Source organism: Microcaecilia unicolor, chromosome 9, assembly GCF_901765095.1.
Source record: "Microcaecilia unicolor chromosome 9, aMicUni1.1, whole genome shotgun sequence".
NCBI classification, from domain to species: Eukaryota; Metazoa; Chordata; class Amphibia; order Gymnophiona; family Siphonopidae; genus Microcaecilia; species Microcaecilia unicolor.
The window spans coordinates 177,450,012-177,474,322 of record NC_044039.1 but is presented as its reverse complement, the minus strand read 5'-3'; the positions used below and the strand labels follow the sequence as shown (position 1 = coordinate 177,474,322).

Sequence of the window (24,311 nt, the reverse complement as noted above, 5' to 3'; positions counted from 1 at the left end):
GCATATATGTAAATGGATTTTAGTTAATGAACGCACATCAAACATTGACTGATTTACAGTACAGCAGTAGACAAATAATCTACTTTTTAAAAACGTCCGGATTTGAGTTGGACTGGAGTCTGAACCCAAGTGTACTTATCAGAAAAGCAGATATTGCTCAACAAATTAATGAGCTACTTTGCATGCTTTACTGTGCAGCAGCTTTAAAGTTATACAGCAAATAGCACTATTCAGAAAGGGAGGGGGCAACCTCAGATGTTATCTTAAGGGCTTCAATCAGATCATTCTTAAACATGTTCCTGGGTCTTATCTTCAGGTCACTAGGGAACAATCTAATCTCTACATTTGTTCAATAAGCTTGGTGGGCAGGAGAACTGGATTCTACTAGGACCTAACTGGTTTCAGCAGTTAGTGTAGATGTTACAGCCACACTGCGAGGGACTGAAGCTACATTGGTTTCTCAGTCTACTTTGTTGTTTTTTTTTGCTTGTTTCTTAATCAGACAAAAACAATGTTATGAGACTTTTCTTTCATAGTCCTGCATTCTATAAATGAACCCCCACATTGCACATGATCCTGAGATCCACATGCAAATAAGTCAATGAACTGTTAATCAATTATTGATATTAACTGGCACTAATTTGGACTTACAGAGATTTGGTTACACATGATTCTATAAAGGTCCACAACCAAATCTTCACATGCGCAACCCAAAAGAGGGCAGGTCAGAGGCATTCCAAAGAACTAGGAGCAGCATTATAGAATTTGGGGGGGGGGGGGGGGGGGCTGAGCATCCAAGCTGTGCCCCAAGCTTTACATCAGCTCAAAAGGAGCTTTCATCAGCTGGGTGAGGACAATGTTGTTGAGGGCCCAAGCCAGTGTCAGAGATTCTATTTAAGAGAGGTTTACTACTGACAAAGCTCACTATCAAACAACTCAAGGCTATGCAGAGATGGACTTATCTCCTACACCGTGATGGTAAGCACTAATCAATCACCCTAAGATAAACCCTTACAGAGAGGTATAGAAGGTACTTAACGGTTTCTGTGTAAGACGAGAGATCTAGGGCCTTATCCTTACACCAGATGGCAAATCTCTTCCCCTAAAAAGCAGAACACCTCTTATGCTTTTTAGGGGAAGAGATTTGCCATCTGGTGTGAGGATAAGGCCCTAGATCGCTCTTGTCTTACACAGAAACCGTTAAGTATCCTGCTGGCTTCCAGGAAAGATTCCACCTCTTAGTGGAATCTTTCCTGGAAGCCAGCAGGATACTACAGACACCCTCAGGCCGTTGAAGTGATACAAATTCTACACTTTCAAGCTGTAGGCTGTGAGGGTCAGGACTGGCAGTTAGGATGCAGAAGAGACCCCTCATTCTGCGTGATAAGGGTAAAAAAAAAAAACACTCCAACCTCCAAGGATCTTTGCAGGATAACTCCAAAAGAGGGGAACCAGATTTGTCTTGGTCAGTAAGGCACAATGAAATCCATGGTTCCCCAGTCCTGCTTGAGTTTCTCTATCAGAGGAACTAGAGGATACACATAAAGGTGGCCCTCTCCCAAAGAAGAAGGCATCTGACACTTGTCTGCTGTGAGATCAGAGTCTGGAGCAGCACTGAGGGGCCTTGTTGGTGAGATGAGTGGCAAAAAGATCCACTGAGGGGGTGCCCCACTGCAGGAAGATCCTGTGGCCAATGCCCATGTTGAGAGACCACTTGTGCAGTTGCATCACCCTGCTCAGTCTAGCCACCAGACTGTCTCTCCTCACTAGGTATGTGGCTCAGAACACCATGCCATAGCTGATGGCTCACTTCCACATCCAGACTACTTTCTGAGATAAGGTGTAGGAGCCCATACACCCCTGCTTGTTGACAGAGTAAATGGCAACCTGCTTGTCTGGGGGGGATGAGAACACTCTCTGAAAGTCTTTAGAGCATTTTAGATTGCCTGAAGAAACAGGAGCTTAATGTGAAGCTTGGTCTCCTGAGCAGACCAGTGTCCCTGTGTGTGTGTGAAGCCCTTGTATATGAGCTCCCTAGGCCAGATTGGATGCAGTTGTGGTCAGAATCTGCTGGGGTGGAGGAATTTGGAATGGGAGTCCCAGAGTAAAATTGGACAGAATTGTCCACCTAAGACGTGACCGAGATGACATCCACAAAGTTCCCCATGGACTGACACTACTAGGAAGCAAAGATCCATTGAGCCACTCTCCAATGGAGGTGTGCCATGCACTGTGAAGATCATGTCGCCTAACAACCTTAACATCTGCCAAGCTGTGACTTTCTGGCTGTGCTGGATCTGAGTGGCGATGCAAATTAGAACAGCTACCTGTACCTGAGGGAGGTAGGCCTGAGCCTGAACCGTGTCTATCATGACACCAATATACTCTAATCATTGTATTGGGAGCAGATGGGCCTTTGGGTAGTTAACACACCCTAGTAGCTCCAACACCTGAATAGTTCTCAGCATTGATACTCAAGAGCACCTTCTTTTGACATGCTCTTGCCCAGCTAATTGTCCAGAGAGAGAAACATGAACTCCCAGTCTGCTTAGCAATACTGCTACTACGGCTAAGCACTACACTCAGAACAGATACAAGGCCAAATGGCAGGATGCAATACTGGTACTGGTATCTCCTTACACGAAATCTGCGATACTTCCCAGTCACAGGAAGTATCTGTATGTGGGTATAAGTATCCTTTAAGTCCAAAGAGCATAGCAAATCATTTGCCAGAATCATGAGGAATGAGGGTGCCCATGGAAAATATCCTGAACCTTTCTTTGACTAGGTATTTATTGAAGGTCCTTAAATCAAGGATGGGATGATATCCCCCCCTCCTCCACATTGTTTTGGAAACGATGAAGTACTTGGAATAGAATCCTTTCCCTTTTTCCCCTGGTAGAACGGGTTTGAACGTATGGGCTTTTAGAAGGGAGGAGAGTTTCTCTACAAGCACTGCCCAGTGCTGCTGTAAAAGGACACCCTTGGTGGACAATTTAGAGGAATTTGACACCAACTGAGGGCATAACTCCCTCAGCATATTTTCAGAACCCACCACGTCAGAGATTACAAGGGGCACCATTGATGGGGAAAAATGTAGCCTCCCCCCCCACTGGTAAGTCGGCTGGGATAGTCACTTTTACTATGACTATGGTCTGGGGAGCTGGCTGGGACTGGGGATTCTGCTGCTGGGGGCTGGAGTGGGTTCCTTGTGACTGCTGGGAAGGTCGGGCTGGAGGAGGATGCCTATGCCTTTGAGAGTAGAAGGGCCTCCTCTGGCTCATGCCTCAATACCTCCGAGAATTGGAGGCCACAGAAGGAGTAGATCGAGAAGGCGTTTTCGTAGTGTCAGTCTTTTTTTTGAGGTGGTCAGCAACCTTCTCTACCTTGTCTCCAAAAAGACTGCCCTCAGCAGAGGTCATCTACCAGCTTTTCTGAACAGCTGGCTCTAGGTTTGACCCATGCAACCTGGTGAGTCTGCTAATACCAATATCTAAATGTGGAAAGTATGGATGCCAAAGCGCAAGCATCATAGGTTGTTTTGGAGCAGTACTTTTGCACTCTTTTTACTTGGCTGCTAGCTCAGAGTTTTGGGGCATCTGGCCAGAAAGAGTCTGCAAACTCCAACATACTGTGCACTAAGACCCGCAAGTAAACGCTCATGTAGAGATGGTAGGACACAAGCATAGAAGCCTGGTAAACCTCTCTCCCAAAAGGCACCAAGGTCCTAGCATCTCAGCCCGGGGGCACAGATGTGTGGGTTCTAGAACTCATGGCTCTTTTGAGGGCAGTTTCAACCACCATAGAGTGGTGGGGCAGCTGAAGCTTCTTGAATCCAGGAGCTTTTTGGACTCTGTACATAAAGTATGTCTTCTTAGGAACAGGCTGCACAGAGAAAGGAGTCTCCCAGTTCTTCATTTGTGTTTGCTGCAGGATATCATGCACAGGGACAAGCTCCTTAGGGCAGTTCTTGTAAAATCTAGGACATTTAAGATAGCAACCCTAGGTTCATTCTCTAAATAAAATGGCTCTGGCTATTTCCCTCAAAAAAACCAAAACAAAACAAAGAAGAGGTCCTCTGGTTGGGTCTTTCTCTGCTTTTGAAGAGAGGGGTCTGAAGGTAGATCAAGGGAGCCCTACTCCAAGATCTCCTTTGGTTCTACCTCACCCTCAGGAACGGTCACAGAGTCAGACTCTGCATAGTATTCTTCTTGAGTATGCTGTGTGTCTGTGTCAGGTGCCTAGACTGGTGTCTATGCACTTGAGCATGAGCACCAAGGGACAGGTCCTGACCTGGACACTGAAGAACCTTCATCCCCTGATGGGCTGGAGAGGAGCACTGCCTTACCTGAGGCCAATACAAGCCCTTTTTTTCTAGGCACCACTGTTGATGTCCGGAGGACAAATAAGGCATGGGCCTCCAGGATGGGCTGGGATAGAGCTATGGCTAGCCTTGACACCCTCACAACCTTAATATTGCATCAGACAAAGATGTTCTCCAACGCCTCCTGCAGCATGGCCCAGAACCATTTCTCAGAGGCAGGCATTGGTCAAGGCAGGGCTAGTATCAATTTAGTGACAGCCTGTGTAGATGCTGATGCCAAATCAGAAGGCTGGTCCTGGCAATTACGATACTGGCGTATTGGCACCAACTCCACAGAGGGAGAGCGGCCTTCACGGCACTGACGCTTCTCAGGTAGCAGGGCTATTGATGCTGGCAATGTGCTTCAAAGAGGACTAATGTTGATGCTTCTTTGTCTCCACTCAATACATCACATTGGGGTCCCTTTGTGCCAATTAGGACGATGTTAAATCCAGGTGTCAGGTCCAATGCAAACCAGTTCTACAGGGTTCTAACGGTTGCTGATGTTGAGGCAGGGGAAAAAAAACCTCATTGTTGGTGCACCCCAATGTCCAATACAGCTCCTCCAGCCATGTGGACCAATGCCCAAGATGCCAATGGATCAGTCTTAGAAGCGCCAAAAGGCTTCTGCTTTTCTGAGTATGCGTCTGTATTTCTAAACAGAGAACACAGTGGCCTCATGGTCAGGGCCTAGGCATGACAGACACCAGTTATGGGGGTCAGTCGCAGAATGACTCTGTTGCACCTAGACCACTGTTTAAAACCACTGGGAGTTTTCTTGACACAGGGAAAAAAATAGCTGATGTGAAATCTAACAGCTCAATTATGAAAAATAAAGAAATCTCATCAAGGAGAGAAAGGCTACCCCAGCTGCTGCTTGGGCCTAAGTGGGCCTTAGAAGCTGTGAAAAAAAATAAGGAAACAAACTTGCCTAAACAAAACAAAAAAGCTAATTAAACAGGTAAGGAGAAGATACTGAGAAAAAGAAAATAATGAAAAAAAAAAAAGCATACTGCAAGGGAAGGCACTTTGAAAAATGGGAGAGCTCACTGAACAGGACCTCTCTGCTCCACAGAAAAACAAAAAAAAGCTGGTCCCGCATGTTCATGTCAGGTGGGAAGGCACTCACCCATGTGCAATATGAAGCTGCTAAAAGCTTCTTAAAGATACAGAACGATGGGTAGCGTCCACACTTGGGCTGTGTAGGATGACATCACCCATATGCGAGACAATGTCCTGCTTGTCCTCAGAGAATGTTAATTCCAACAGTTACCAATCTTTAAATTTGGTTCATAAACTGCCACTTGCTTTTGTGGGCTTATCAATGGGCAATTATCTTTTTTTCTCTTTCTCTATGAGGATGTTGTACAATGTCCTGTGTATTTGAAAGAGAGACTTCCTTTTTCTGCTCTGATCAGCCTGTTTGCTATGCAAATTGTTTATTTGCTTGCAATGTTTACTTTGAAATTTTCTGACAATAAATAATATTTCAAAAAATTAAAATTAAACACAATTCTTCACCTGTTGCAGGCTGTGTGTGAATGTTTACTACCTGGAATAGAAAAGTTTGTGAAAATTTTCATAAGAGGCAGCTTCATGCACTAACACACATTTCCATGAGTTGTAGCATATGAAATACCATTTGTGCAGATAAGTTAATTTTTAGTAAAAGACTCCCTAAGAGACCAATGTAGTAAAGTACAAACTGTCAAAATGCATGACTTTCTGTGAAATTTAAGTATTAGAAATTAGTCACTTTAGGTCACCTTTTTGGAATCATAATATACTGTTAAAGAATAATACATTACAAAAGCGACATTTTTCAATAACAGTTACAGACACAGGATATAAGTATGGAAACTCAATGTCATCACTCACAAAGATTTTATTTCTCAAGTATACAGAAGGGGGGAGAGAGAAAGCGCAGAGTTTAAACAATTCAGCAATGAAAGCAGGAGAGGAGCAAAGGAATTGTGCTCTGAAAACAAGAGGCTTTCTAAAGGACACTGAGGGGGGGGGGGGGGGTGCTACAGTTCAAGATTCTGGGTTAAGGAGATCATTTGCGACTGTCTCTGGGAAGACATGACTAAAGTCATGTACACTCGGTAGAGTTTAGCCATGTTTTCCCAGAGATGGTCAACATTTTAAAACCAAGTGTACATGCAAATGGTACATGCATACATTTCCCTGTGAGGGTAAATGAGTTTTCAAAATGAAAATATTTCCATTTGGAAAGCTACCCCTAGGAATGATTTTTGTTTATATTGATACCTGCTCTTTATACCGGTTGTTTGGGTTGATTTATGTGCATGTGTGTGTGTGTATTTCCTAACATATGTACAAAAATGCAAACTCTTCCTCCACCATGTCCTCAAGAGCACATCTGCTCAGTTTGGGTAAAGTTATGTGTATTTAGGCTGCATGTTTACAACTTTACCCATATACTGGATGTGCTATTTATAAATACTTATTTCCATAGAAAAAGCACTGCTTTTCGTACAGAAATGGCTTTTAAAAATCACCCTCTTATAAAATTATTTAGGATCTTATAGACAAAGCAAATTTTCCCATAGACACAAAATGGGCAAAGCCCTTTAGTACAAATAGTCCTTTGGGTATAAGGCGGCAATGTGGTTATTATAAAAACCTTGTATATACTACCACAGTGTAAATATTAACTTACTATACCAATCAGCACCATTACTATAAAAAGTGAAAGGAGGTCTCTTATGTGATGGCTACAAATATTCCAGTGAGGAACAGATTAAGGCCTGGAATGTTCTTGTTTGGCGTAGATTCCATCATACCATTAAAAAAATTGCTAATGTCATAAAGCATACAGAGAATTGACTGTGATGTAATTCAATCCCCTTCATGTGATGTGAGAACTGTATCTTCCTAATGTGATGAAACACATCTTTCAGAAGGTGCCTCAGTCACCCTTATATTCCCCTTATGCAGCTGCCGTCAGGCAGAAGAGTTGGATACTACAGAACTGGATCTTTACGCCTGCATTTGGATCTGAGGGGAATGTATTTATTTTCATGTATTATTCAGGAGCAATATTCCAAATTAAACTGGGATTATCAGGAACAGACCAAAAATGTGTCATTACTCCCAGTACTGAGCATACCAGCTATTACCACCTCATATGCAGGCTACTCTTTAGAGCTTCATGGCTATTAAAGCAGAATCCCCTCATAAAGATTCTAAAATATTAATGTATGTTATTCCTGAACTGTACTACACTATTCTGAAATTTCTTCCCCTTTTATCCTAATATTTTGCTTATACATTTACTAGACTAAAACAGTGTGCACCTCTGCTGGGTGGCTCTGTTCCCTGAGCTCCTTCTTCAGTGCAATACTTATCAGTGTCACCCTTCAATAACATTCATATTGGTGGAAGTGCAGAAAGGGAAGATTTCAAAGTCTTCCAAACACTAAGATCTCTGTCAGAAACAGACACAAATCAGGATGCAGAGTATTTGTATGATTTTGTTTGTTCTATCAGCCAAAAAGAAATTCAATTTTTGTATTCTAAGTCATGAACTTCAGCAATGTTCTTGCATAATAAAAACACTATTAAACCCCTGTGTAGCAACTGCAGTGCTGTGCATTTTAAACACTTCCTTTGTCCCCTCTGGCCAGTCATTTCCCATCACCTCCTGAAGTGTTTCCGTGTCAGTCGGCAGGTTAAAAAAAAAACCCACAGAATGAAACAACTCTGCATCCTTTTCAGTAGCATTCCCATTTAAAATAAACGGAGGGCTTAAAAAAAAAAAAGTATAATGTGCTTACAGGCGGAAGGAGGGTTCTTCATACCTTTTTTTAAGCTGCTAGAAAAACATATACCACAAAAGTTGGGATCATTTTAATATGGGACATACTAAAAGATGATCACAGTTTTGAGCACTCATATGCTATGGAATCTTTCCTGTTGGTCCTTTACAGGCTCTCACAGCTTATGAAGGCCCGAATCACTAAGCTACTCTCCCCACGAGCAGAGAATGTGAGAAACGCTTTAGTGGATCAGTCTCTAACACTCCATGTCAAGTCTGGTTTGCTACCTAAGGGATGAGGTCTGCCAAAATCAGATGACTACCTACAGGAAGTAGTCACCCACAGTCAGTGCAGAATGTGTAATTTTACAATCTGAGACACTATTATGTTATTACTATGTCAATGCTGGGACAACCTACAGCCTAATCTAAGTACTGAAGCAGAGGTTTGCACACTTCAGGCTGAAAATCCTGGAATGGCCAAACAGACATCCTCTCTCACCCCTTCACCTCAGAGCGTATATTAAGGGAAAGTTTGCAACAGTGCTATCCTCCTTCTAAAAGGATTATTCTTTAATAGGGTATCCATTCCCACTACTTTAGAATGCAAAACTATATGCCACACCCAGGATTATCTTACACTCGTCAGCTTCTTTTGCATTAAGAAAGCAAAAGAAATAAAAATCTGAATTCTTTGGTTTGCGGCTGTTCTGCAGCCAGCAGCAGAACAGACACCAAAAGGAATCGCCCCATTTAGCAGTTCCCAACAATTGGTTTTGTGTATTCGATTTGTAGTCATCTGCAAACCTAAAAGTGTACAAAAATGACAGTCTATGAAAAGCTCCAGTCTGAGGGTTGAGCACCCATGAGAAAAGTTTTTGGGAGGCAGTGGCATCTTTCCTTCTGGAAGATGTGGTCCACAATGGCTGCTGCTGGCTCTCTGCATGCTTTGTCCTTTAGTCTCAAACCTGAATAATGCGGGAGTCCAGCCAATTCTTATTTTTTGTTTATCCAATCCAAAATGATGAGAATTAAGCTTGACACACCCACACAGAGGCCAAAGGCAAGCAAGGTACAGGCCTGGGAAGTAAAAGAAAGAACAAGCACATGAGTACATCTGCCCCTGAGAGCAGAGGAGCCTTAAGGCCTTCAGTAAGGAAAGACGTCTCAGAAATCCCTAAGCAAAGGAGAACTAAGCAGATTCTTTATTTCTAGGCCCACATTCTGTGCACAGGGTGCTCTCCACACGGTGTCTTTATGAAGATAAGTACTGTTGAAGCAGGAAATTGCGACAAGACTGATATAACTAGGGGTGTGTATTCATGAATGCAAATTCATTTGGGTGCCTAAAAATTTTAAAGTGGATGTAAATCATTTGTATGCATGTATGCCTGCAAAATAATGTGTGTACAACTGATTTGCACACACAAAACTGCACAATGTGCGCAAAAACGTGTGTGAATGCACACTAACACACATGAAAAATCCCAAGGCTTAAATGAAAACTGACTGAACTTTTTCTTCACCATGCACATTCCTAATAACCCACCCCTCACTACTGAGCTGATTAGCATCCAACTAAAATAGACCCAATAGTCAACACTGGGTCACGTCCAGGCACTGGCATTGAATATCTGTGGATGACTGGCCAAGAGCTAGCTGCCAGCCAGGTCCCGAATGATATTCAGCTGGGACCCACATAGGACCCTATCCCAGTTCATGGCTATTAACCTGGACCCGAATTTGCCAGTCTGATTCTTCCCACTCCTCCCAGTTCAAATCCCCCCCTCCAATCCTAAAAGCCCACCCCTAACCTCTCATCCTAGGGCTGGCGACATCTCCCTCCCCTCACCACCCCAAGGATTTATCTTGAGGTGATTGCTGACAGTTTAATGGATGGGGCAGCAGCAGTCCTTCTCCTTCCCATCCCATTAGCCCTGGATTAAAAACAAAAAAACAAAAAAAGGAAGCCTCTTCTCCATCCTACTAAACTACCAGCGATCACCTCTGGTAAGTCCCAGGAGGTCTAACCCGGAAGGGGGGGGGATGGGTTAGGGGGAGGAATTGGCAGCCGTGCCAACCTGGAACTTTTGCAGGTGCCAGCACCCACATTGCAAAGTTCAGATCGCATAAAAGGCAGTCTTATCCAGCCACTTAGCTATGGGGGCACAGGAACTGAATATGGCCAGGGTCTACATAACCGCTGGCTCCTCCCCAACTCTGCTCCCAGACTGACCCGGCACTGTCCAGATTGTGCCTAGGCAATTAGAGCTGATATTCATCAGCAAACCCCATTTGTCTACTGCTGAATATCTGCGGCTGGCCCGCTCGGAGCGATTTAAGTTGGCAGGAGCCTTTCCTGCTTGCTTAAACCACACTGAATAAACCAAAGGGTTCCTCTTTGGAAACCAGGTCAGTCAGCATCTCTGCTCTTTATCTGCATACTGCAAAAGGCAGTGAACTTACCCCTATCTTGTGCCGCGATAGAAAATCATCTCTGCTCAGCTTAAGAAAGAAGAGTCCTGGAAACACGAACAACAAGCAGGTGGACGTGGTAGAACCTTAGAACAAAACAGGACTATGTGTTAGCCCCTTTCAACACTTAACTCAAAATGTCTGAATAGTCTCAAAGAACAAGACATAGAAATAATGAAAACCTACCGATTACACCAAATACATTTCTGATGTCTGGCACATAGACTGCAAGCAACACGATTATTATATTGAAGGCCAATGTTACAAGAATATGGCGAATCCAAGACTCAGGAGAATGGGAAAAAAACATCATCATAAACGCTTTTCTGGCCTGTTGGTGGAAGGAAAATCTTGCTTAGCATACAGAAAACGGGTCAAGGATTTGACAATTAGAAATACATTCAGTGTTCATAGGCAGCATTGCCCAACAGAATCCCATACTAACAAATTCTTCAACATCAGAGCAGCCAGGTGATTCAGTTTTTGCAGATAGACTTTTGGTTTCATTTTTTTTTTTTAAATATTCCAGCTATTCTACCCTGCCTGATACTGGTGTATTGTAATACTTGTAATTTGCATAGACACACATGACCACAAGCATTACAATTTCCTGGGATGTTAGCCTCAAAAGCCAGAACATCCAGTCTGGCTCACTTGGCAGCTGTATGTCTTGTAGCTCTTAGGACAGCTAAAGCAAACTTAAGCAATGCACACCAGTGAGAGGAAAACAACTGGTGCTCAGCACAACAGAATACAAGTGGGTATCTTGCCTATCTACCCACTCAACACCCAGTGCAGCCAGATGAAAATGGCTTTCTCCACGACATTTACGCTGACAATATCTCAGTATTAATCACCATACACTCAATTCACAAAACAGATATATCTAGAGTCCAACAATGCATCAACCTACTAGAAAAATGGATGCTAAAACTCAGTACTGGAAAAAAAAACATTTTTATGCTTTAACACAAAACCAGACCAAATCCCAAGTCAATTACCATCAACCAAGTGAACTTCAATCTTTCTCCTACCATTTGATGACTAGGTGTTCAAATCAACTGTCCTCTTTCCCAACAAACACTGATAGACAGCGTGTCTTCTACAAATTCAAACCAATTAAAAAATAGATTTTCCTTACCGCCCTCCTATTGGTACTGGAGGAATAAATTTCATCAACTTATGATGTGGGAATCTAGAGGGGCAAAACAATCACCGAAGAGCCAAGGAAGATTTCTGATTGTTTGGCAGTGCTATATTAATAGTATTTCCCCCAGGGCACGCAGTTATGTTATGAATAGGTTGCCATGGAATACGACAGGGAATAGGGAGTGAAGTGGTGAGGGTCAAGCATGCATCAAGGGGAGGTTGGGAATAAGATGAGGGAGGGGGGGAGGAGGGTGTTGATGGTCTATTGTATGTTGGGATACTGCTAAATCTGAGCCAGCTGGAAGAATGGATATATGTATTAAAGAAGAATATTGTCATATTCAGCGAGAGTGCATGGGGAAAGTATATTGATACGATGGGTAGGGAGGGAGGGAGGGAGGGTGGGGTAGGAAAGGTAATAGAAGGATTTCTAGAATTGAATACAATGAGAGGTAGCGCAGGTATTATGTTTACATTTCTGTGGGCTACCTTAGGCAAAAGGAGGTTAGGCTGGAGAGTACAGAGGAGTGGGTTTGGGAAGGGGGGGATAATAACATTAAAATATTGATGACGATAACAAATGTTATACCACTGTATTTCTGGTGTATTTTGTAATATGCTGCATGTTGGAGTTAAAAGGTTGCATTGAAATTGTTGAAACATCAATAAAAAAAAACTGTTGAAAGTAAAAAAAAAAAAAAAAAAAAAAAAAGATTTTCCTTCATTTAAAATTTGTACAATAAAAAAAAAAAAAAGTTTTTAACAAAAAGCAAGAATCAGAGCTGTTTAAACTGTGCAGAGTTAACACCCAAAAATGTGTCATCTGGAATGAAAAATGTGTCGTCTGGAATGACGATCAGGGAGCCACAGATGCAACCACTAAATCTAGTTGGACTAAATAATGGTGGTACTTACGGGAAAGTGTACGAGAGGGATTGCCAGCAGCACTACCAGTAATATCACTAGTCTGATGATCATGATCGCTTCATCGTGTTGCAGGTATTTATTATAGCTCTGAAGTAATTCTGATTCTACTTTATCTGTAAAGAAAATAAAATGAAGCCGATCACGAATTCTACAACAACCCCAAAATAATAGGCTGCGGACCTAGTAGTTAGAGCAGCAGGCCGAAAACTGGGGAAGCCAATGTTCAAATTCCACCACCACTCCCTGTTCTCTTGGAAAAGCCACTTAACTTTCTATTGCCTCAGATACGAGCTTAGGGCTGTGTTTACTAAAGCTTAGCACATGCTTGGTGCTGTGCAGCCCATTTTATTCCTGTGGGCCAGACAGCACATAAGGTGCACTAAGCGTTAATAAGTAGTGTAAGCTCTCTGGTAACAGGGAGACAGCTAATATACCTGAATGTAATTTGCCATAAACTACTACTGAACAAGGGCTTGAGCTACATCCAAATAGCTTTTACCCCATACATCATCAGAAACTTGGATGACAAAGGCAGAGGTTGACTTGTTTGGTACCCTGTGTGTTCCGCTGCTTCTTATTTGTGTGTCTTACATAGTAACATAGTAGATGACGGCAGAAAAAGACCTGCACGGTCCATCCAGTCTGCCCAACAAATATGTAGGTGAATTGAAGATGTAGGTGAATCGCTATGGGGACACAAAATCTTTCATTGATAGCTTTCAGGTTCACGTGACCTTTCCGGTATAGGCTTTTATCACATCAAATCCAGGGCCAATGCTAAACATGCAGGGGCTCAGGATAGAAATTTTATTATTATTATTTATTGCATTTGTATCCCACATTTTCCCACCTATTTGCAGGCTCAATGCGGCTTACAGAGTATGATTATGACATAATCATTTCGTGATAACAGGTACAATTCTTAATGTCTGAAGATTAGGTAAGGGAAGATAGACAAAGTCAATTCATGATAACAGGTACAATTATTAAAGTTTGAAAATTAGGTAAGGGAAGATAGACGGAAGGTGTTAGGTAGGATATAGGTGAACTGTAATAACTGTGTAGTTTGTTGAGGTAATTTTGTAGGCTGTGTGTTTTCTTTGTAGGCCTTTTGGAAAAGATGCATCTTCAGAGATTTGTGGAAGTTAGTTATATTGTCAGTAGCTTTCAGGTCTGTAGGTAGAGCATTCCACAGCTGCGTGCTCAAGTAGGAGAAGGTGGTGGCATGTATCAGCTTGTATTTTAGTCCTTTACAGCTGGGGAAGTGCAGATTGAGAAATTTGCGGGATGATCTTACAGCGTATCTGGGAGGCAAGTCCACAAGGTTTAGCATGTAGATTGGGGCGTCTGCGTGAATGATTTTGTGTACAATCGTGCAAATCTTGAACGCCACACGTTCTTTGAGTGGGAGCCAATGAAGTTTCTCTTAAGGTTTTTGCACTTTCATATTTAGTTTTTCCGAATATGAGTCTGGCGGCAGTATTTTGGGCTGTTTGGAGTTTTTTGATAGTCTGTTCTTTGCAGCCGGCGTATAATGCATTACAGTAGTCCAGGTGACTTATTACCATTGACTGTACCAGGGTGCGGAAGATATATCTCGAGAAGAAAGGTTTTACTCTTTTGAGTTTATTTTTATTACATTTGTACCCCGCGCTTTCCCACTCATGGCAGGCTCAATGCGGCGGGCAACGGAGGGTTAAGTGACTTGCCCAGAGTCACAAGGAGCTGCCTGTGCCTGGAATTGAACTCAGTTTCTCAGTTCCCCAGGAACCAAAGTCCACCACCCTAACCACTAGGCCACTCCTCCACTTCCACATGGAGTGGAACATCTTCTTCGCTGTATTCTTCACATGAGTATTGAGTGTGAGGTTTCGGTCGATGGTCACTCCAAGAGTTCTTAGGTTTTGTGCGAAGGGAAGAGAACAGTATGGTGTGGTTATTTTTGAGTAGTTGTTTTTGTTGTGTTGTGAGGTTAGTACCAGACATTGTGTTTTCTCTGCGTTGAGTTTCAGTTTGAACGCATCCGCCCAGGAGTGCATGGTTTGGAGGCTTTGGTTAATCTCGTTGGTGATTTCGTTTAGGTTATGTTTGAATGGGATGTAAATCGTGACATCGTCAGCATATATATAGGGATTGAGGTTTTGGTTGGGAGGAGGCCCCAAAGTCACTAACCCAGCATTTTCAGCAGCACTATCCGGTTAAGTGCCACAGACTATGCCCAGTTAGCTCCAGAGAGGCAATTTATACGGCAAGATGCCTCTTCTGGCCATTTAAATCATTTTGAATAATAGGCCCATAGGCACCTACTTTTCTATACAGAATACTAGCATAAGTGGCTGAAAACACACTTTCATTTAAGGTACAATCACTTATACCAGCTCTATAGCAGGTATGAATCACTACACCTACATTTTGGAAGGATATGTGCAAATTAAAGTATCTTGTAATCCACACACATACTTTCATGCATCATCCATTCGCATACCCATAATAAAAGTATGCACCAAGCAAGCACTGTGCATACGTTTACACCAGTCAGACGTTTATAAGAGGTCGTGTGCACAGTTGTCTGTATCTAAAACTAGGTGCCAGAATTACACCCTGAATGAACAAGATTTGTTTGCCCTTTTTGAAAACACACAGCTTCGGCTGTTTGTGAGTGAAGAAACAAAATTTATCCACAAGTACAGTAGCTTTTTTTTTTAAAGTAGGTAGAGAGTCAAGGATTTGATATACCACCTTAAGGCAGTTTACATATATTATACAGGTATTTTCTCTGTTCCTATAGGGCTCGCAATCTAAGTTTTTTGTACCTGTGGCAATGGAGGGTTAAGTGATTTGCCCAGGGTCACAAGGAGCTGCAGTGGGAATCGAACCTAGTTCCCCAGGTTCTCAACCCACTGAACTAACCATATTAAAGCTCTTGCATGGCTGACACTGCTGTCTAAGTGCTTTTGAATAGTAGTCAGGTTATACTTACCATAGAAACTAAGATATCCAAATAAGGCACATGTAAAATAGATTATAAAACTCAGACTGATGGCTATGTAGGCTACATTCTGCATTCTGCTCTTCGAAGGGCTGTAAAACAAAGATGCAGAAAATTAACATGCGGTACTCTTCCTGCAGTCTTCCTCACTATCAAAGTTTCAACCTGGAAAACACTCCATTCCCCTATCTGCATCCGAGCAGAAAGACAAGGCATCTGGATAGACTTTGTAAGACATTAGTCTACACACTGTGGGGTGGGGAGATGTTGTGCTACAAGTGTGAGTGGAGAAAGAGAGGAGATGCTGGGCTACAAGGGTGCAGAAAGGGAGGGGAGATGCTTTGCATGGTGGAACCATGTGGGAGAGACCATAGGGATTCTCAAGGAGATGAGAGACTGGAGGATGGTGAGTACAAAGGGTAAAACGTATAGTAATGGGGAGAGTACTGAAGACTGAGAGGGTGAAGTTTCAGTGGGCAGACAGAACAGAGAGAAAGAGGAATACGTCAGAGACAGATGAAGTCAGGGAATGGAAGATAAGAGAAAAAGTGGAGTAACATCAAATAGACAGCACCCACTGGGAAACGAGCAGAAGGCAAGGCAAGACAAGAAAGCAGAAAAAAGAAACTGGGACTGACGTGCTTGGAAAAATAAAATGCCCAGACATCAAAAGTGTTTTATTTTAAATTTATTAGAACAATATTAGCTTTGGAAAATGTGCATCATGGATGCCTCTGCAATTTTGCTGGAAGAACATTTCTGTTTTATTTCTGTTATATTGTGGTACCTGCCTAGCTTGAATTCTTGGGGTTCCTAGTTCAATTTTTGCCTTTATATTTCAGTTTCTAATTAGTGATCCCTTGTTCTGTATTTGGTGAGGTTCTGCATATGTTTTGTGTGTGACCAAGGTGTGCTATTCTGTTTGCATGTAGGTTTACGTGTAGAACTCTGCAGCAGAAAAACAAAGAGACCACCATGGCGGAGGAACAATAGAATCCCACAGGAAGCGCAAAGGGTCAAAAAAACAGTGGGAAGAGGACAATGCTCTTCTAAGACAAACGAAAACGAGTCTAAGGTAAAATTATGTATAATCATACCTGATAATTTTCTTTCCATTAATCATAGCTGATCAATCCATAGACTGGTGGGTTGTGTCCATCTACCAGCAGGTGGAGATAGAGAGCAAACTTTTGCCTCCCTATATGTGGTCATGTGCTGCCGGAAACTCCTCAGTATGTCGATATCAAAGCTCCATCCGCAGGACTCAGCACTTAGAGAATTACACCCACGAAGGGACACTCTGCCCAGCTCACCACCGCCGAAACGGGGGAGGGGAATTAACCCAGCTCATCCCCACACAAGTGGGGGAGGGGAATCCGTCCAGCTCATCCCCGCGGAGCGGGGGAGGGACACCACACCCGCCGATGCGGGGGGATCTGGCTTATCCTGCAACCGCAACCGCGGGAGGAGCTGACTGACCCTAACACCGCCGAAGCGGGAGGGGTACAAAGCTGCCCTACAGCCGCACGAAGCGGGAGGGAGTGCCGGCAGAATTTATGTCTCAATCCAGCCCCGTAAAACGGAGGGGAGAGGAATGCAGCAGCTCACTGTAACACAAACTCGTCTCAACTCTTGAAGAATCCAAGTGAAAGAAGAACTTGAACACGAAGTCCTCCTGAAGTAACTGAAGGCTAAACTTGAACCTAAAATTCAACCAGAATATAAACAGTACAGATATCTGGGAGGGGCTATGGATTGATCAGCTATGATTAATGGAAAGAAAATTATCAGGTATGATTATACATAATTTTACCTTCCATATCATCAAGCTGATCAATCCATAGACTGGTGGGATGTACCGAAGCAGTACTCACCCAGGGCGGGACATAGAAATCCCTGACCTCAACACTGAAGCTCCAAACCGGGCCTCCGCCCGTGCAGCCACAGTCAAACGGTAATGCTTGGAGAATGTATGAGCCGAAGCCCAAGTTGCCGCCTTGCATATCTCTTCCAAGGAGACGGATCCGGCCTCTGCCATCGAGGCCGCCTGAGCTCTCGTGGAGTGAGCCTTCAGCTGGATAGGCGGCACCTTCCCCGCGGCCACATAAGCCGCTGCAATGGCTTCCTTGACCCATCTTGCCACTGTAGGCTTAGCAGCCTGCAGACCCTTACGAGGACCTGCAAACAGGACAAACAGATGATCCGATTTCCGGAAATCATTGGTCACTTCCAAGTATCTGATGATGACTCGTCTCACATCCAGATATTTAAGAGCAGAGTACTCCTCTGGGTAGTCCTCCCTACGAAAGGAAGGGAGACAGAGCTGCTGATTCACATGGAAGCGAGAACCAATCTTGGGCAGGAAGGAAGGCACTGTGCGAATAGTCACTCCTGCCTCAGTGAACTGCAGAAAAGGCTCTCGACATGAGAGCGCCTGGAGCTCGGAAACTCTTCTGGCTGAAGTGATAGCCACCAAAAAGACTGCTTTCAACGTCAGGTCTTTCAGAGATGCCCTCGACAAGGGTTCCAAAGGCGGCTTCTGCAATGCTCTTAGCACCAGGTTGAGATTCCACGCAGGCACCACTGAGTGCAGAGGAGGGCGCAGGTGATTAACTCCCTTGAGAAAGCGCACCACATCTGGCTGCGAAGCCAGGGAAACACCCTTCAGGCGGCCCCTGAAGCAAGCCAGAGCCGCTACCTGGACTTTAAGGGAACTGAGCGACAGGCCTTTCTCCAGACCTTCTTGCAGGAACGCCAACACTGAAGAAATTGGAGCAGTGAAGGGAGAAAGTGAGCCTGCTTCACACCATGCTGCAAAGATACGCCAAACCCTGGCGTAAGCAGTAGAAGTAGAGCGCTTCCTCGCTCTCAGCATAGTGGCGATGACCTTGTCTGAGAAGCCCTTCTTCCTCAGACGCTGCCGCTCAATAGCCAGGCCGTAAGACCAAAGGGAGAGGGATCCTCCATCACCACGGGACCCTGATGTAACAGGCCCTGCTCCACTGACAGCCGCAGAGGATCGTCGACTGAGAGCCTGAACAAGTCCGCATACCAGGGACGTCTGGGCCAATCCGGACCCACCAGGATTACCCTGCCGGGATGCTTTGCCACCCGGTCTAGCACCCTGCCCAACATGGGCCAGGGCGGGAACACATAGAGGAGCTCTTGTGTCGGCCACTGTTGGAGAAGAGCATCTATTCCCAGGGATCGAGGGTCCCGTCCTCTGCTGAAAAAGCGCGGCACTTGGCCATTGGCCGATGACGCCATCAGATCTAGGCTCGGCTGGCCCCAGCGCTTCGTGATGTCCAAGAACGCCTGAGCAGATAGTTGCCACTCTCCGGGCTCCAAGGTATGGCGACTGAGAAAGTCCGCCTTGACATTCATGACTCCGGCAATGTGGGCCGCTGAAAGCTGCTCCAGGTTCGCTTCCGCCCACTGGCAAAGACTCATAGCCTCCTTGGCTAGAGGGGCGCTCTTGGTACCTCCCTGGCGGTTGATATAGGCCACAGCCGTGGCATTGTCCGACAGGACCCGTACAGGCTTCAACACCAGTACCGGGATGAACTCCAATAACACCAACCGAATGGCTCTGAGTTCCAGGAGGTTGATAGACCACTTGCCTCTGCAGGAGACTAGAGCCCCTGCGCTGTCCTTCCCAAGCAGTGGGCTCCCCAGCCCATCAAAGAGGCGTCTGTCGTGACGACAATCCACTCCGGGGTCACCAGAGGCAATCCTGCAGACAACTTGTCTGTCTGCGTCCACCAGCTCAGCGCCTTGCGCACTGCTGGGTCCACGGGAAGGCGCACAGCATAATCCTCCGACATCGGAGTCCAGCGCAGCAGCAGAGATAGCTGTAGTGGTCTCATATGAGCCCTGGCCCAGGGCACTACTTCCATCGTGGCCGTCATAGAGCCCAACAGCTGCACGTAGTCCCAAGCCCGAATAGGAGAGGCTACTAGGAACTAGTCCACCTGAGCCTGAAGCTTGACAATCCGATTGTCTGGCAGGAACACTCTGCCCACTTGAGTGTCGAATCGAACTTCCAGATACACCAGGGACTGAGTCGGGCGCAGCTGGCTCTTCTTCCAGTTGATGATCCATCCCAGGGAGCTCAAAAGAGCAATTACCCGGTCCATAGCTTTGCCGCACTCTGCATAAAAGAGGGGGCTCGGATCAACCAGTCGTCCAGATAAGGATGGACTTGTACTCCTTCCTTTAGCAGGAAGGCCGCTATGACCCCCATTACTTTGGAAAAGATCCGCGGAGCAGTAGCCAACCCGAAAGGGAGGGCTCTGAACTGGAAGTGTCGTCTCAGGACTGTAAAACGCAGAAAGCGTTGGAGAGGAGGCCAGATGGGAATATGCAGGTACGCTTCCTTGATGTCCAAGGAAGCCAAGAACTCTCCTGCCTTCACTGCCGCTATAACAGAGCGGAGAGTCTCCATGCGAAAGTGCCTCACTTTCCAGGCCCGATTGACCCCTTTGAGGTCGAGGATAGGCCGGACAGAACCTCCTTTCTTTGGAACCACAAAGGAAATGGAGTAACGTCCCTTGCCAATCTGATTTTTTGGCACCGGAACGACCGCACCCCGGCGGATCAGGTTGTCCAAGGTCTGCTGCACTACCACAGCTTGACCGGAGACTTGCAGGGAGAGAGTACAAACCCGTCTCTTAAGGGTTGGCAGAACTCTAGCTTGTAGCCGTCTCTGATGACTTCCAGCACCCACGCGTCTGAAGTTATAGTGGTCCACTCGCCCAGAAACGAGGACAGCCGTCCTCCAATCTGCACTGGGGCGTGGACCAAGGCCCCGTCATTGGGTACGAGACCCTGGGGGAGGACCGGAGGGAGCACCTCCGGGACGGCGGTCTCTGCGGAAGGAATGCTGCTTGGGGGAGAAATTCCTCTTGAAGGAAGAGGGGGCAGAGGAACCCGACTTGCCCGGGCGGTACCGATGGGCTTCCTGCAACCGTCCTCTGGAGGTATCGGGACGAGTACTAACCCGAGCCCTGACCTCTGGTAATTTCTTGCCCTTAGACGTGCCGAGATCGGTCACGATTTTGTCCAGCTCGACCCCAAAGAGCAGCTTGCCTTTAAAAGGCAATCTAGCCAGGCGGGATTTAGAGGCGTGGTCAGCAGACCAATGTTTCAGCCAAAGCCACCGCCGCGCAGAGACTGTCTGAGCCATGCCTTTAGCTGAGGCTCTCCAGACATCATACAGCAAGTCTGCCAAATAGGCTAAGCCCGATTCCAGGGCCGGCCAATCAGCCCTCAAGGAATGATCCGAGGGGGAAGCCCGCTGCACCATAGTCCGGCACGCCCTGGCCACATAGGAGCCGCAAACTGAGGCCTGCAAACTTAAAGCAGCTGCCTCAAAGGACGACCTTAAGGCCGCCTCCAATCTTCTGTCTTGGGCGTCCTTTAGGGCCGTGCCACCTTCCACCGGCAACGCCGTTTTCTTAGTCACCGCAGTGATTAAAGAATCCACGGTAGGCCACAGATAGGCCTCACGTTCACTCACAGCCAAAGGATAGAGGCGGGACATAGCCCTAGCCACTTTAAGGCTCGTTTCCGGGACATCCCATTGAGCCGCAATTAAGGTGTGCATGGCATCATGCACGTGGAAGGTTCTAGGCGGGCGCTTCGTCCCCAGCATAATGGCAGAGCCAACAGGGGCTGAGGGAGAGACGTCCTCCGGAGAGGAAATCTTCAAAGTGTCCATGGCCTGTAACAACAGGTTGGGCAAATCCTCTGGGCTAAAAAGCCGCGCTGCAGAGGGGTCATCCGCTCCAGCCGAGCGGGGATCTATCTCCTCCAAGGAATCCGCAAAGGATCGTTGGGAGACCTCAGACACGCTGCCCTCATCTACATCGGAGGAGACAAAAGTCCTCCAAGGCCTGGAAATCAACCCGAGGGCGTTTACCTCTGGGAACCTCAACCTCTTTATCAGAAGAGGGAGCAGGGGCAGCGTTTTGCATGAGGAAAGCCTGATGCAGCAGCAAAACAAACTCGGGGGAGAAACCCCCCAGACTGTGCACTTCCGCAGCCTGGGCAACAGCCCTAGACGCACTCTCAACCGGCGCTCGCAATAGCGGGGGAGAGACATGCTGCGCATCCAAAATGGCGTCCGGCGCGAAACTCCGTGAAGGAGCCGCGCGGGAAGAACGGCGCTTAACTTTAGCCGCTTTTGTGCCGTCGCCCAAATTAAGGGCGTTCATGGCATTAATGTCTCCAACCTCAAGGGCGGCCCCGAAGAAGCCGTCCGAGCCGCGTGGCCGGCCAAGATGGCGGAGGCGAGGAGCGGGGGATGGGCGTTTATGGCGGGAAAAAACCGCCACGCCGGAGGAACGACCGGGACATTCATCGGTCACTAAACTATCACCCATCAAGGGCGAATCAGGTTGTAAAACCCCCGCATCCCCTCTAGAAGCGCTCCAGCGATCCGGGGAGCGACCCTTTGCGCCCTCGCCCTCCGACGCCATTGCCACGAGGAGAAGAATCGGGGAACCCCCTGCCCGCTATAAAAAGGTAAAATTACCTGCTTGCCGCTCCGAGCTGTAACGAACTGGTGTCCCAGTGAGTAGCTGCAATGAACGCTTAAAGAAACGTCAAATTAAACGCCTTTAAAGACGTTTAAAAATATTTTTTTTTTTTTTTTTTTTTTTTTTAAACGGAGCCAGCGGGAGGGGGGAGAAAAGGAGGGACCTGGCACCACCAGGTTTGCACTTGCTCAAAAGAGCCCTCAACCCCAGGCCTCAACAAAACCTAAGGATTAGGCTTGGAGGCCTAGCCAGAGCTGCTGCTGTGTGTGACCACCACCTGCTGAGATAGAGAACATACTGAGGAGTTTCCGGCAGCACATGACCACATATAGGGAGGCAAAAGTTTGCTCTCTATCTCCACCTGCTGGTAGATGGACACAACCCACCAGTCTATGGATTGATCAGCTTGATGATATGGAAGTAATACATAAAATATTTCTTTAAAAAAACACAAGGGGATAAAATGGCTATATATATATATATATATAAACAAAATAAAATACAAATCAACCTTACTACTACTACTACTTAGCATTTCTATAGCGCTGCTAGGGTTACGCAGCGCTGTACAATTTTAAACAAGGGGAAGGACAGTCCCTGCTCAAGAGATCTTACAATCTAAAGGCCTTAGAATATGAACTTAAAAATACAAATTGCCCACAATTAAAAGCACACATACACATATTAAATGAAGCAAAAAAATGGTGATCCAAATAAAAATTACTAACCTTTGGATAGTTCTAATTTACCAACTTAATGGAAAGGTTACTAATTTTTATTTGGAACATCATTGGTTGCTTCACAGGGGAGGGGAGCGACCATTTTCCAGCAGCATTATAGCTACCACCAGTGAGTTTCCTGATGAAGCTATTGAGAAACGGGTCCATCGAGACCACACCGACTTGAGCTTTACAGCTGGGGTTGAGTCAAAGTCCACACGAACGCTACACTATTCAGATAAGTCCATTGTTTAATCCTTAGCGATGTGATTTTGGGACAATATCCGATAAGGTTTTTATCAGTGAGCAAAGTTTGATTGAATCAACAATTATTGTGCAAAAAATAAAAAAATTAAAAATTCAGGAGGTTTTTTCATCCATGATTACTTTTTAAAAACTGTGAGCAATAAAGAGACCATGAAAAGTACAGTGTGTTGTTATCATTGCCACAGTATTACGAGATCTCTTTCCTCCGTTAACTAAGTGAATGTTGTGTTTTCTTCACTTTTAATTTATTGAGCTCTCTCATATTATCAGTGAAGTAGATCTTAGTGGGTTTCTACATTTACATATGCATAGACTTTTTATCCTATTGTATTTTTTTAAGAAATATATTATGTATTACTTTAGACTCCTGAGGCAGGCATTATTGCCAAAACACAGTGCTGTGTCCAGTCTTCAATCATCAATAAATATCCTCTTTGAACTTTGAATCATTTTGGTTTGTCCTAGAAAAGCCATTGTCCGCTTCCCATTATTTTTTGAACTCTGCAGCAGTCCACTTTCTGTTTTACCAGCAGTAGGTGTATTGGTGTTCTAGGGCTCCATGTATTATTCGTAATGCTGCCTATTCATAAGAAGGGTTCATGTTTTTTTAATCATAGGAATTAATGCTAGTGTTATACAGTAGGTCAGCTACAAGTATGCCGAGTTAGGATTTTTTTCAGGTTTTGTATTATTTCATAGTGTTCATGGTAGTGGAGAGATTTATGTTGCCATTACTCAGATGGCATGAGAATCAAAATACATAGAAACATGTATGACTTAATATTTTTTTATATGGTAACTTCCGTGGAGAAAATATGCTAAGTTATGATCTGCATCTGTTGTTGTGGTGGGGTGGGGCAGGGTTTGTATGAATTAAATGTAAATGTGGTCTGCATCTACAAGAACTGCCATACTGTACCAGATCAAAGGTCCATGAGGGTCATGTATGAAGTGTGTCACAAAGATGAGTATTGTCTACTAGGTGTGTTCTGACTGAGGAAAAGCTCAGAACCACTGCTTCAGACAGAAGCAACAAGACAAAAAAGCGATAATTAACATTCCCACCCAGTCTCTAATGTTTGCCTTACACTGATCCCAAACA

The 24,311-nt window shown here is 45.2% G+C and overlaps 1 protein-coding gene across 1 annotated transcript in view; it reads right to left on the bottom strand.

The window, feature by feature from the left end:
* Positions 1 to 6,230: 6,230 nt before the first annotated feature.
* SLC38A6 (solute carrier family 38 member 6) overlaps positions 6,231 to 24,311 on the bottom strand; it is a 77,081-nt gene continuing 59,000 nt past the window's right edge. Inside the window, exons 12-16 of the mRNA XM_030213966.1 lie at positions 15,676 to 15,776; positions 12,684 to 12,808; positions 10,806 to 10,950; positions 10,611 to 10,705; positions 6,231 to 9,224 (exon numbers count right to left, since the gene is read on the bottom strand). Coding sequence (XP_030069826.1) covers positions 9,141 to 9,224; positions 10,611 to 10,705; positions 10,806 to 10,950; positions 12,684 to 12,808; positions 15,676 to 15,776 — 550 coding nt within the window. The 3' untranslated portion in view covers positions 6,231 to 9,140. The remainder of the gene's footprint in view (positions 9,225 to 10,610; positions 10,706 to 10,805; positions 10,951 to 12,683; positions 12,809 to 15,675; positions 15,777 to 24,311) is intronic.